This window comes from Vulpes vulpes, chromosome 13, assembly GCF_048418805.1.
Source record: "Vulpes vulpes isolate BD-2025 chromosome 13, VulVul3, whole genome shotgun sequence".
NCBI classification, from domain to species: Eukaryota; Metazoa; Chordata; class Mammalia; order Carnivora; family Canidae; genus Vulpes; species Vulpes vulpes.
The window spans coordinates 73,526,560-73,540,646 of NC_132792.1; the positions used below are offsets into that span (position 1 = coordinate 73,526,560).

The 14,087-nt window shown below is 46.5% G+C and overlaps 1 protein-coding gene across 12 annotated transcripts in view; it reads left to right on the forward strand.

Annotated features, from left to right (window-relative positions):
- Positions 1-924: 924 nt before the first annotated feature.
- LYPLA1 (lysophospholipase 1) overlaps positions 925-14,087 on the forward strand; it is a 37,045-nt gene continuing 23,882 nt past the window's right edge. For 3 of the 12 annotated variants that reach the window (XR_011996663.1, XR_011996664.1, XM_072734726.1), the window contains exons 1-2: positions 2,152-2,343; positions 3,246-3,277. Coding sequence is in view for 4 of the 12 variants with exons in the window: in XM_072734726.1 (XP_072590827.1) it covers positions 2,275-2,343; positions 3,246-3,277 (101 nt within the window). In the remaining 8 variants the exon portion in view is untranslated. Of the gene's footprint in view, positions 1,210-1,931; positions 2,056-2,150; positions 2,344-2,684; positions 3,109-3,245; positions 3,278-14,087 lie in introns of those variants that run through there. The other 9 variants (XM_026011473.2, XM_072734731.1, XM_072734734.1 and 6 more) reach the window with 9 other exon arrangements.

Genomic DNA, 14,087 nt, shown 5'->3' on the forward strand with positions numbered 1-14,087 from the left:
GCCATTGGCTATAAACTACAACCATTTCCTGTATCATAATCATCTAAAAATAACAGTAATTTTGTCTTTTTTTCAGTTATATTTATTTCATTCCCTTACCTTAGGAAAAAAAGAGATCAATTAATTAGAACACAGAGTTCCTTAAATGATGTAGGACTTGGGAGAACCTTGCAGGATAGGAAAAGAGGGGCGGGTGACTGAAATCCATCACACAGCAGGGGTCCTACTCCCCACTGCTGGAAGTTGTTAGGTGGCCCCTGGAACTTTACATCATAGAAAAATTCACCTACAAGGAAGGGCACATGTCATGTTCACAGTAAGGGAGCTACAGACAGTTTTCCCCTATATCCCAAGCAAATACTTAAAAGCCTGACACAAACACATATACTGTAACGTGAAATGAGTCATATTATAATTTTCAATCAGCATCAATTTAACATTTCTGAAGTCTCAATGCTCAAAACCACGCTAAGAGTTATAGAAGCAGTACGAACAAGAACAAGGCGGCAATCCTTAGGCAGTCAGTCGGGTGATCATATGAATTAAAGTGGAGTGGGTTTTCTTAAACCCTTTTTTTTCCCCTTAAAGCCTTTTGTCCACCAGTCTCCTTCCCCATCTTAGACTACTCCCTAACCACTGTATATTTCCTTTATGCTTCTCCATGACATTGTGAGGGTCAGGGCATTTTGTCTTTAAGCGTTTCAGTCTCTTGTCCCCTCCCAGATCCTAGCAGGTGTGTGATACACTTCGGAGGGCCCCTGCCCCATGCAGAAAAGGGGCCTGCCAGTCTCATGCTTTCATCAGTAGTGTCAATACCCGGCAGTTAATGAGGATCCTCCATGCAATTGAGTGTTTTCCTTTCCAAATGAAGTTCATTTTATTTTCTAAAGATTTTATTTAACCTACTCATGAGAGACAGAGAGAGAGGGGGGCAGAGATATAGGCAGAGGGAGAAGCAGGCTCCCTGCGGGACTCGATCCCAAGACCCTGGGATCGCGACCTGAGCCACCCAGGCGCCCTCCAGCTGCACTTTAAAGGCGGAGGGGAATGACCCCTTAACTACACTGTACAGCCCCGGATGGAGAATAAGGCAGAAACACTCGACCAGCCTCTCCGGCGGGCGAGCACACCCCGGTTTTAGGAACGAGGGAGTATCCGGGCTGGAGACCTCTGGCTGTGCGGGTCATTCCTCTCCCCACGCGGCCCCAGGTGCGGGGGATGGAGCAGGCTGCGGCGGCCTCGCCCTGGGCGCAGGCCCCGGAGCCTTCGTGGGGGGGCCCCCCCGCACGCCCGGGGAGGGAGCCCGGGAGGGAGCCCCGGGGAGGGAGCCCGGGAGGGAGCCCGGGGAGGTAGCCCCGGGGGAGGGAGTCCGGAGGAGGGAGCCCGGGGGAGGGAGCCCGGGAGGGAGCCGGGGGGGGGGGGGCGGAGGGGGGGGAGGGGGAGCCTGGGACGGAGCCCCGGGGAGGGAGGCCCGGGAGGGAGCCCGGGGAGGGAGCCCGGGGGAGGGAGCCCGGGGGAGGGAGCCCGGGAGGGAGCCCGTGGGAGGGAGTCCGGGGGAGGGAGCCCCGGGGGAGGGAGCCCGGGCAGGGAGCGGGGGGGGGGGGGGGGGGCGGGGAGCCCGGGGAGGGAGCGGGGGGCGGAGCCCGGGAGGGAGCCCGGGAGGGAGCCTGGGGAGGGAGCCCGGGGGAGGGAGCCCGGGAGGGAGCCTGGGGAGGGAGCCCGGGGGAGGGAGCCCCGGGAGGGAGCCCGGGGGAGGGAGCCCGGGGGAGGGAGCCCGGGGGAGGGAGCCCGGGGGAGGGAGCCCGGGGAGGGAGTCCGGGGGAGGGAGCCCGGGGGAGGGAGCCCGGGAGGGAGCGGGGGGGGGGGGGGGAGCCTGGGACGGAGCCCCGGGGAGGGAGGCCCGGGAGGGAGCCCGGGAGGGAGCCCGGGGAGGGAGCCCGGGGGAGCGAGCCCGGGGGAGGGAGCCCGGGGAGGGAGCCCGGGGAGGGAGCCCGGGGGAGGGAGCCCCGCGCGGCCACCCGCACCGAGGACGCGCGGGCCACGGGGCCCTACGAGGTCAGCTCCGGGCGTTGTGACGCCGCCGCGGGCAGAGGGCGGGGGAGGGGCAGCCGGCGGGCGCGGGCGCGGGCGCGGGGGCGGCGCAGAGCGGCGTGGAGCCTGGTTGGCGCCCACGCGCCTGAGCGCGCGCCCGGGGGGGGGGGAGGGGGCGGGGAGGGGAGGGGAGGGGCGGGGAGGGGCGGGCCGGGCCGAGACGGCCGCCAGTCGGGCGGGTGCATGTGCGGCAGTAGCATGTCCGTGCCGCTCCCCGCCACGGTGCCCGCCATCCGGAAAGCCACCGCTGCGGTGAGTCGCGGCGGCCACGGTTCGCAGGGCCCCGCTCGGCCCACGGCAGGCCGCAGCCTCTGGCGCGGGGGGGCGGCGCAGGCGGGCAGCGAGCGGTGGGCGAGGGCGCCGCGCCCCGCCCTGCCCTGCCCTGCCCCGCCCCGCCCCGTCCCGCCGGGTGTGCAGGGCGTGGGGCGCGACGCGCGCGGTCGGCGGGCCCGGGGCCGCGTTGCCCGCGGAGGGCCCGGGGTCACGGCGGCGGCGGCGCATTCCCGTCCCGCACTTCCGGCAGCCCCGAACCCGAGGCCTCCGCATTGCGGGGCGAGCGCGGCCCGCGCGACCCCGAAGCCGCCGCCCTCCCCGCCCGCCGGGTCCCACCTGGGAGGCGCTGGCCCGGAGCGCAGGCTGCCTGCGGCGGGGGCGGCTTCCAGCCTACTTGGGTCTCGTTTTGCAGGAGAGGATGCAGCCTTGTCCTCCGCTAACGACGTTGTTTCTTTTTTAAAGGAAACTCGTCTATGAAGATCTCAGACTTATTTTCCACCCCACCCCCCCCCCCCCGCGCCCATCACCTTTTTGCGATGGAAAAATTCTACAGCGTTTGTGGGAGACTTTGATGGTTTAATGAAAGAGACACTCCTTCTTACAAGGAGTTGTTGATCTTTTGCACCCAAAAATGTCTAACTGGGACCTCCTTTTTTTTTTTTTTTTTTAACTGGGACCTCCTTAAGTGCTAAAAGGCCTCATACAGACTGAGAAGCGAAGTGAAGGATTTTCGTCTTTGAAGAGGTCTATAAGGGTTAATGAACCTGCTACGGGCTATGTTGTGTAATTCAGGCATCCGCCCTAACCACAGCTGCAGTGTGTAACGATCCTGGGTGGGTTTACTTAGGCATCGCTCATTAATATTTCCTCTTCTCTTGTAGGTGATTTTCCTGCATGGACTTGGAGATACAGGGTAGGTACCCTTATGAGGAATAGTAATGAAAGGAGGTGATGCAACTCTATGCCATGAGAGGTTTATTGAAGAACTCTAGAAATGTATTAAAGAACATTGGTAGTCCGACTTACAGTCCAGGAATAAGCTACAATCTTTTCATCCCCAGAGGGATCCCTGGGTGGTGCAGCGGTTTGGCGCCTGCCTTAGGCCCAGGGCGCGATCCTGGAGTCCCGGGATCGAGTCCCACGTTGGGCTCGGGGTGCATGGAGCCTGCTTCTCCCTCTGCCTGTGTCTCTGCCTCTCTCTCTCGCTCACTGTGACTATCATAAAAAAAAAAAAATTAAAAAAAACTCCCAGAATTTTTCTCTCATCATCTTAAATTTCTCATTTTCAACTCATGTTTCTGGAACATATTAAAATTGCAAACTCCTCCTTGAGTTGCTATGGGTATTAGATGCCAGAAATGGGTGGAATGTTTCTAGAGACACTGTGCAATTGAGAGTTCTCTACAGGAGTTAAAATTTCAGAGCGAGTTAAGAAGTAGTTGATTTTGATAAGGAAGTAATAGCAATGTGAGGTGTACAGTGTTTTGATTCACAGCTTAGACATACCTTTTAAAGAAAAAATCAGTTGAAGTTCAAGCAAGGCCACCCTGGTATTTATTTAGAGTCTGATCAAACAACTTTTGTTGTGTAATTTTGGACACATGATTTATCATTCTCTTAGGCTTTTTCTGTATTGAGAGGTTTTTGTACTTAAAGTCATGATTATCAGGGCGCCTGGCTGCCTCAGTCTGTAGAGCATGCAGCCCTTGATCTCAGGGTTGTACGTTCAAGCCCCACATTGGGTGTGGAGTAGTAAAAAGCAGTGATTTTCTATTTGAAACTTAGGCAGAAGTGTTGTTAAAAAAAATTACAGAACTGGAGGAAAACTGTGGATTAAAATGAATTTTGATAGAGTAGCCTAAACTATTAAATCCTCTTTATAAGGAAGCATTGTCCTAGATTAGATTAGTAAAAGTGAGTTTCTTTTTTTTATAATAAATTTATTTTTTATTGGTGTTCAGTTTACCAACATACAGAATAACACTCACTGCTCATCCCATCAAGTGCCCCCCTCAGTGCCCGACACCCATTCACTCCCACCCCCCGCCCTCTTCCTCTTCCACCACCCCTAGTTCGTTTCCCAGACTTAGGAGTCTCTCATGTTCTGTCTCCCTCCCTGATATTTCCCACTCATTTTTTCTCCTTTCCTCTTTATTCCCTTGCACTATTTTTTATATTCCCCAAATGAATGAGAACATATAATGTTTGTCCTTCTCCGATTGACTTACTTCACTCAGCATAATACCCTCCAGTTCCATCCACGTCGAAGCAAATGGTGGGTATTTGTCGTTTCTAATGGCTGAGGAATATTCCATTGTATACAGAGACCACATCTTCTTTATCCATCATCTGTCGATGGACACCGAGGCTCCTTCCACAGTTTGGCTATTGTGGACATTGCTGCTGTGAACATCGGGGTGCAGGTGTCCCGGCGTTTCATTGCATCTGTATCTTTGGGTAAATCCCCAACAGTGCAATTGCTGGGTCGTAGGGCAGGTCTATTTTTAACTCTTTGAGGAACCTCCACACAGTTGTCCAGAGTGGCTGCACCAGTTCACATTCCCACCAACAGTGCAAGAGGGTTCCCCTTTCTCCACATCCTCTCCAACGTTTGTGGTTTCCTGCCTTGTTAATGTTCCCCATTCTCACTGGTGTGAGGTGGTATCTCATTGTGGTTTTGATTTGTATTTCCCTGATGGCAAGTGATGCAGAGCATTTTCTCATGTGGTTGTTGGCCATGTCCATGTCTTCCTCTGTGAGATTTCTCTTCATGTCTTTTGCCCATTTCATGATTCGATTGTTTGTTTCTTTGGTGTTGAGTTTAAGAAGTTCTTTATAGATCTTGGAAACTAGCCCTTTATCTGATATGTCATTTGCAAATATCTTCTCCCATTCTGTAGGTTGTCTTTGAGTTTTGTTGACTGTATCCTTTGCTGTGCAGAAGCTTATCTTGATGAAGTCCCAATAGTTTATTTTTGCTTTTGTTTCTTTTGCCTTCCTGGATGTATCTTGCAAGAAGTTACTGTGGCTGAGTTCAAAAAGGGTGTTGCCTGTGTTCTTCTCTAGGATTTTGATGGAATCTTGTCTCACATTTAGATCTTTCATCCATTTTGAGTGTATCTTTGTGTATGGTGCAAGAGAGTGGTCTAGTTTCATTCTTCTGCATGTGGATGTCCAATTTTCCCAGCACCATTTATTGAAGAGACTGTCTTTCTTCCAGTGGATAGTCTTTCCTCCTTTATCGAATATTAGTTGACCATAAAGTTCAGGGTCCACTTCTGGGTTCTCTATTCTGTTCCATTGATCTATGTGTCTGTTTTTGTGCCAGGACCACACTGTCTTGATGACCACAGCTTTGTAGTACAACCTGAAATCTGGCATTGTGACGCCCCCAGCTATGGTTTTCTTTTTTAAAATTCCCCTGGCTATTCGGGGTCTTTTCTGATTCCACACAAATCTTAAAATGATTTGTTCTAACTCTCTGAGTTAGAGAGTCCATGGTATTTTGATAGGGATTGCATTAAACGTGTACATTGCCCTGGGTAACACTGACATTTTCACAATATTAATTCTGCCAATCCATGAGCATGGAATATTTTTCCATCTCTTTGTGTCTTCCTCAATTTCTTTCAGAAGTGTTCTATAGTTTTTAGGGTATAGATCCTTGACCTCTTTGGTTAGGTTTATTCCTAGGTATCTTATGCTTTTGGGTGCAATTGTAAATGGGATTGACTCCTGGATTTCTCGTTCTTCAGTCTTAGTGTATAGAAATGCCACTGATTTCTGGGCATTGATTTTGTATCCTGCCACGCTACCAAATTGCTGTATGAGTTCTAGCAATCTTGGGGTGGAGCCTTTTGGGTTTTCTATGTAGAGTATCATGTCACCGGTGAAGAGGGAGAGTTTGACTACTTCTTTGCCAATTTGAATGCCTTTATGTCTTTTTGTTGTCTGATTGCTGAGGCTAGGATTTCCAGTACTATGTTGGGTAGCAGTGGTGAGAGAACAAGACATCTCTGTCTTGTTCCTGATCTTAGGGGAAAGGCTCCCAGTGTTTCCCCATTGAGAATTATATTTGCTGTGGGCTTTTCGTAGATGGCTTTTAAGGTGTTGAGGAATGTTCCCTCTATCCCTACACTCTGAAGTGTTTTGATCAGGAATGGATGCTGTATTTTGTCAAATGCTTTCTCTGCATCTATGAGAGGATCATATGGTTCTTGGCTTTTCTCTTGCTGATGTGATGAATCACACTGATTGTTTTACGAGTGTTGAACCAGCCTTGTGTCCTGGGGATAAATCCTACTTGGTCATGGTGAATAATTTTCTTAATGTACTGATGGATCCTATTGGCTAATATCTTGTTGAGAATTTTTGCATCCATGTTCATCAGGGATATTGGTCTGTAATTCTCCTTTTTGGTGGGGTCTTTGTCTGGTTTTGGAATTAAGGTGATGCTGGCCTCATGGAACGAATTTGGAAGTACTCCATCCCTTTCTATCTTTCCAAACAGCTTTAGTAGAATAGGTATGGCTTCTTCTTTAAACATTTGATAGAATTCCCCTGGGAAGCCATCTGGCCCTGGACTTTTGTGTCTTGGGAGGTTTTGATGACTGCTTCAATTTCCTCCCTGGTTATTGGCCTGTTCAGGTTTTCTATTTCTTCCTGTTCCAGTTTTGGTAGTTTTTGGCTTTCCAGGAATGCGTCCATGTCTTCTAGATTGCCTAATTTATTGGCGTAGAGCTATTCATAATATGTTTTTAAACTCGTTAGTATTTCCTTGGTGTTGGTAGTGATCTCTCCTTTCTCATTCATGATTTTATTGAGTCGTCTCTCTCTTCTTTTTAATAAGGCTGGATAATGGTTTATCTATCTTATTAACTCTTTCAAAGAACCAACTCCTGGTTCTGTTGATCTGTTCCACAGTTCTTCTGGTCTCGATTTCGTTGAGTTCTGCTCGAATCTTTATTAACTGTTTTCTTCTGCTGGGTGTAGGATCTATTTGCTGTTTTTTCTCTAGCTCCTTTATGTGTAAGGTTAGCTTTTGTATTTGAGTTCTTTCCAGTTTTTGAATGGATGCTTGTATTGCGGTGTATTTCCCTCTTAGGACTGCTTTTGCTGCATCCCAAAGATTTTGAACGGTTGTATCTTCATTCTCATTAGTTTCCATGAATCGTTTTAATTCTTCCTTAATTTCCTGGTTGACCCTTTCATCTTTTAGCAGGATGGTCCTTAACCTCCACATGTTTGAGGTCCTTCCAAACTTCTTTTTGTGATTTAGTTCTAATTTCAAGGCATTATGGTCTGAGAATATGCAGGGGACGATCCCAATCTTTGGTATCGGTTCAGACCCGTTTTGTGACCCAGTATGTGGTCTATTCTGGAGAAAGTTCCATGTGCACTTGAGAAGAATGTGTATTCAGTTGAGTTTGGATGTAAAGTTTTGTAGATATCTGTGAAATCCATCTGGTCCAGTGTATCATTTAAAGCTCTTGTTTCTTTGGAGATATTGTGCTTAGAAGACCTATCAAGTATAGAAAAAGCTAGATTGAAGTCACCAAGTATAAGTGTATTATTATCTAAGTATTTCTTCACTTTGGTTATTAATTGGTTTAAATATTTGGCAGCTCCCACATTCGGGGCATATATATTGAGGATTGTTAAGTCCTCCTGTTGGATAGATCCTTTGAGTATGATATAGTGTCTCTCTTCATCTCTCACTACAGTCTTCGGGGTAAATTTTAGTTTATCTGATGTAAGGATGGCTACCCCTGCTTTCTTTTGAGGACCATTTGAATGGTAAATGGTTCTCCAACCTTTTATTTTCAGGCTGTAGGTGTCCTTCTGTCTAAAATGAGTCTCTTGTAGACAGCAAATAGATGGGTCCTGCTTTTTTATCCAGTCTGACACCCTGCACCTTTTGATGGGGTCATTAAGCCTGTTCACATTCAGAGTTACTATTGACAGATATGAGTTTAGTGTCATCATGATATCTATTCAGTCCTTGTTTTTGTGGATTGTTCCACTGAACTTCTTCTTAAAGGGGAATTTTAAGAGTCCCCCCTTAAAATTTCTTGCAGAGCTGGTTTGGAGGTCACATATTCTTTCAGTTCCGGCCTGTCTTGGAAGCTCTTTATCTCTTTATCTCTCCTTCCATTCTGAATGAGAGCCTTGCTGGATAAAGTATTCTTGGTTGCATGTTCTTCTCATTTAGAGCCCTTTCTGGCCTGCCAGGTCTCTGTGGAGAAGTCTGCTGTTATCCTAATACTCCTCCCCATAAAGGTCAGGGATTTCTTGTCTCTTGCTGCTTTAAGGATCTTCTCTTTATCTTTGGAATTTTCAAGCTTCACTATTAAGTGTCGAGGTATTGAACGGTTTTTATTGATTTTAGGGGGGGATCTCTCTATTTCCTGGATCTGAATGCCTGTTTCCATTCCCAGATTAGGAAAGTTTTCAGCTATGATTTGTTCAAATACATATTCTGGCCCTCTGTCCCTTTTGGCGCCTTCGGGAACCCCAATTAAACGTAGGTTTTTCTTCCTCAGGCTGTTGTTTATTTCCGTTAATCTATCTTCATGGTCTTTTAATTGTCTCTTTTTTCCTCAGTTTCCCTCTTTGCAATCAACTTGTCTTCTCTGTCACTCACTTGTTCTTCCACCTCATTAAGCCTCGTCGTTAGGACTTCTAGCTTGGATTGCATCTCATTCAATTGATTTTTAATTTCTGCCTGATTGGATCTAAATTCTGCAGTCATGAAGTCTCTTGAGTCCTTTATGCTTTTTTCTAGAGCCACCAGTAGCTGTATAATAGTGCTTCTGAATTGGCTTTCTGGCATTGAATTGTATCCAGATTTTGTAACTCTGTGGGAGAGAGGACTGTTTCTGATTCTTTCTTTTGAGGTGAAGTTTTCCTTCTAGTTATTTTGCTCAGTGCAGAGTGGCCAAAAGCAAGTTGTATTGGGAAAAGGAGAAAAAGAGGAGAAAAAGAAGGAAAGAAAAGAGAAAAAGAAAAAAGGAAGAAAAAAAGAAAAAAAGAGAAGAAAAAGAAAGGAAAAAAAGGGTGGGGGAAGCAAACAAATCAAAAAGCAAAACAAACAAAACACGGGGGAGTATCCTCTGATTCTGTATACTGTAAATTTCTCGACTTCCCCTGTAACTTTCCAGTGCTGCTTGGTCAATAATTTGTTTTTCCCCTGTTCGTCTAGTTGGTCTTCTGGGGGGGGGGGGGCTGCTGTGCTGATTCTCAGGTGTCAGCACTTGGGGGAGCTGCTCTTCCCCCTGCCCGGTGCAGGGCTCAGTGGGGGTTGGTCACCCCGTGAGGCCCCAGGAGGAACAACCGCAGTGGCGGGGCCAGCTCTGCAGCCCTGGAGTCAGCCCCCGCAGTAGCTCCGGGGCTCTCCGTCTGCAGGGCCTGGAGGCTCCGGGCGGGGCCGCTGATCTGCTCAGCTCGGGGCAGGAGCGTCCTTGCTGTCCTGGGCCCTCCCGGCCTCTGCCTGTCCCAGGGGAAGGCCGGATCCTGGGCTGTGTCCCGGCGCCCTGTGCTCCGGGGCCTGCGCTGTTGGATTCGCTCCCGCCCCGCAGCCCCCTCCGCGGAGCCGCCGCCCGAGCCCCTCCGAGCTGCTCCGGGTCCCGCCGAGCGCTGCAGCCCTTAGGGAGCTCGGCGCACTCTCCCGGGGCGCAGTTACTGTTACTGTCCCAGGGAGCCCGAGGGCATCCCCGCCTTTCTGGGGATCCTGCTCCAATTCCCCGGAGGCCTTTCCGCGGGGAAGGTTGGTGCAGCTCCTGCTCCTCCAGGACGGGGCTCTCCTGTCTTGGGGACGCTCGCCCCGGCCTCAGCCCAGCTCCTCGCGGGGCCCTCCCCCTTGGAGGCCTTTTGTGTCTTTATTCCTTTTCCCCCATCTTCCTACCTGATAGAAGCGCAAACTCTTCTCACTGTAGCGTTCCAGCTGGTCTCTCTGTAAATCTCAGGCCGAATTCGTAGATTTTCAGGATGATTTGAAGGTTACCTAGGTAATTTGGTGGGGACAGGTGACTTGGGGACCCTGCTCTTCCGCCGTCTTGCTCCTCCTCCTAAAAGTGATTTTCTTATATTCTCTTAAGCCTGCTATGTAGAAATACATGACACATAACCTTGTATGGAGTTAGGGGAAAGGTTGCAGGACTCTTTCTGGCAATCAGGTTGTTGACAGACTTATTCAACTAAAGAGAGGCTTAGAGGAGCCCTCTTTTACAACCAAACCCTTCTAATGCTGAGAGTCAGGGAAGACCTTGCTACCCTGTAACTTTGCCAGTAAGGAGATGCAGGCCTGAAGAATCAGTCTAAAAGGAGCACCTGTAGGAAGCACCTGCAATTTGGCCATATTCCATGCAGTGAAATTAAAGAGTGAACATGATGAAGAAAATGAACAATGTGAGATTAAAAATGCCAAGAGCATCCATAGCATGTTGACTAAGAATTAAGTTTATATAAAAAAATTAAATGTTTCCTTGGGACGCTTGGGTGGCCCAGCGGTTGAGCGTCTGCCTTTGGCTCAGGGTGTGATGGTGGGGTCCCAGGATCGAGTCCCACATCAGGCTTCCTGCATGGAGCCTGCTTCTCCCTCTGCCTGTGTCTCCGTCTCTCTCTCTCTCTCTCTGTGTGTGTCTCTCATGAATAAATAAAGTCTTTAAAAAAAAGTTTCAGATTTTGAAAATACTTTTTAAGATAGTATTATAGAAAAGCTGACTCATGGCGCATGGGTGGCTCAGTGGGTACAGTGTTGAATCTTGATTTTAGCTCGGGTAGTGATCTCAGAATGGTGAGATGGAGCCCGGCATTGGGCTCCAGGCTGAGCATGGAACCTGCTTGACTCTCTGTACCTTTCCCTCTGCTCCCCACCCATATTTTTCTCTCTCTCTCCACCGTTCTAAAAAAAAGAAAAAAAAATTAAAGAAAAGCTGACTCTAAATTGGTTTCATGAGTACATAATAAAATTCAGAACCAGTCAATACAAGAAGTGGCAATTTAATATTTATATTTGTCAGGTTAACTTGGAGAATTATAGGGATTAAGTGATTTGGTTTGTCACTATTAAAATGGGCAGCTTTTGCCTCTTTTTTGGTTAAGGTTCTTTTTTGTAGAAGTACCCAACGTGTATTGTCTGGTAACTTAGGTCTTGAGGTCCGTGTCTTTTAGATTCCTTGTGAAGGAAGTGGCCAAAAAAGATTGAAGATCTGTATAATTCTGTATTTCATCAATTTTAATATGTAATTTTCCTCACATTTTTATGTTTCCTAGATTGGTACTCCATTTACTACACTTATGTTTATTGTGGTGATGATTTTTTTTTCCTTAAAAAGCTATTTTTTTCAGTGGTTCCCCTTATATGTCTTAGTGTCTAGGAAATATGATATAGCATATTTCTCCTCTTGAAAAAATTGATAGTGTATGCATTAGCATGTTAAAAGCTCTGACAAGTTTTGTTATAAGGAAACATGTGGCAACCAAAGTGTTCCTAATAACATGTATAATAAACTGGAACTAGTATTCAAAGGAATATATTTTCGACTATGCTGTATGGCATGAGATCACAGTTTTCCTTCTAAAACAGATAGCTTTGGGGGATCCCTGGGTGGCTCAGCGGTTTAGTGCCTGCCTTTGGCCCAGGGCACGATCCTGGAGTCCCGGGATCAAGTCCCGGGTCAGGCTCCTGGCGTGAAGCCTGCTTCTCCCTCCTCCTGTGTTTCTGCTTCTCTCCTTCTCTCTCTCTGTCTATCATAAATAAATAAATAAATAAATCTTAAAAAAATAAAACAGCCTTTGTTATGATTAAAAATTTTTTTTATATTTGTATTGTAAAAAAATTCAAACTATAAATGAGAATGAAAAGTAGTTGAAATCCTAAAACCCAGAGATACTTATTTTTGATAGCATTTAAAAAAATGTTTTATTTTGAAATCTTTTCAAATATATATATTGCAAGAATAGATTCCTGGGTGCCTGGGTGGCTCAGTGGGTTGAGCGTCTGCCTTCAGCTCAGGACATGTAGGGGTCCTGGGATCAAGCCCTATATTGGACTCCCTGCTTAGCAGGCAACCTGCTTATTTCTCTTCCTCTTCCTCTTCCTTCCACTCTCCCTGCTTGTGCTCTTTTTCTCTCTCTGTCATGGAAATAAATAAAATCTTAAAGAAAATTAGGTCTTTAAAAAAAATTAAGAGATTCCTCAATAAACTAAAATCTGTTCATTGATTGCTACTATGTTTGCTGAACCCTTGAGGGTAAATTGCAATTACTCTGATTCTTTATTTCCAAACACTTTTACATGTAATTTCTAAGAAGGATGAGAGTCTCTTATGTAACCACATTCAGGAAATTTAGTGCTTTTTAAATATTTTTGTCTAATATACTACATATTCAAACTTAGCCAGTTGTCCCAGTCCTTTTTGGTAATTCCCTCCCTGTAATCCAGTTGCCAGTCACACATGTTTAACTGTTACATCTCTTTAGTCTCGTTATTGGGAATAATTCCTCAACTCTTCTTTGTCTTTCATGCCACTGACATTTTTTGAGAGATCAGGCTAGTCCTTTTGGAGAGAATGGGTAGTTTGCCCTTTCCTCATGATTGGATTTATTAGATTAGTTTATGCATTTGGGGTAAAATACCATATAGACAATATGAGACATTGTGATGACAGCCTTTGTCCCATTATTGGTGTAACTTGGATCACTTGATTAAGGTGATATTTTCTAGGTTTCTCTCCTCCAGTTATCTCCTTTTGTAGTTAAAAAGCAAGTAGGGAGATAATTTGAGACTGCAAATTATGTATTAGACTTTCACCCAACATTTTCAACATCCGTTGATGATTCTTACTGGACTTAATTATTTTTTTTAAGATTTTTATATTTATTCATGTGAGAGAGAGAGAGAGAGAGAGAGAGGCAGAGACATAGGCAGAGGGAGAAGCAGGCTTCATGCAGGAAGCCTGATGTGGGACTCGATCCTGGTCCTCCAGGATCATGCCCTGAGCCCAAGGCAGACGCTCAACTGCTGAGCCACCTGCTGAGCCACCCAGGCATCCCTGGACTTGTTAATATGATGTGATCTTCTAAGTCTGTCACTTCTTATGTTTATTAGTTTGCCTCTCCCTGTTTACTTAATACTGACTATAGATTTATGTAATGACTTATATTCCATTATTGTTACTTTTAAAAAATTTTTAACTTTTTCTTTTAAAATAATTTCAAATTTACATAAATGTTGCAGAAATAATATTTAGATCTCCTGCTACCCTTTTTCTTAGATTACCCAATTGTTAACGTCTCTGAAACATTTGGGGCATATTGCAGAAATATTGCCTCTTTACTTCATAAAATTTTAGTGTGTATTTTGTAAGTACAAGAACATTCCCACGTGACCACAGTATAATCATCAGTCAGGAAGTAAGCATTAATCTAATACTATCATCAGATTTCTTGGTTATATCATCACATTTTCTTGGTTTGATCCAATCATGACCTTGATGGGCCCAGGTTCCAATCCAGGATCACGTCTTACATTTAGTTATAAGTTTCCTTAGTCTATTTCAGTCTAGAGCAGTCTTTGTGTTTCATGACATTGAGACTTTTTGAGAATACAGGCCAATTACTTTATAGACTGGCCCTCAGTTTCAGTTTATATGATGTCTCCTTCTGACTTTAGCCTTTTTGACAGGAATATCATAGAGATGTTGCTGTGTTCATCTCAGTGG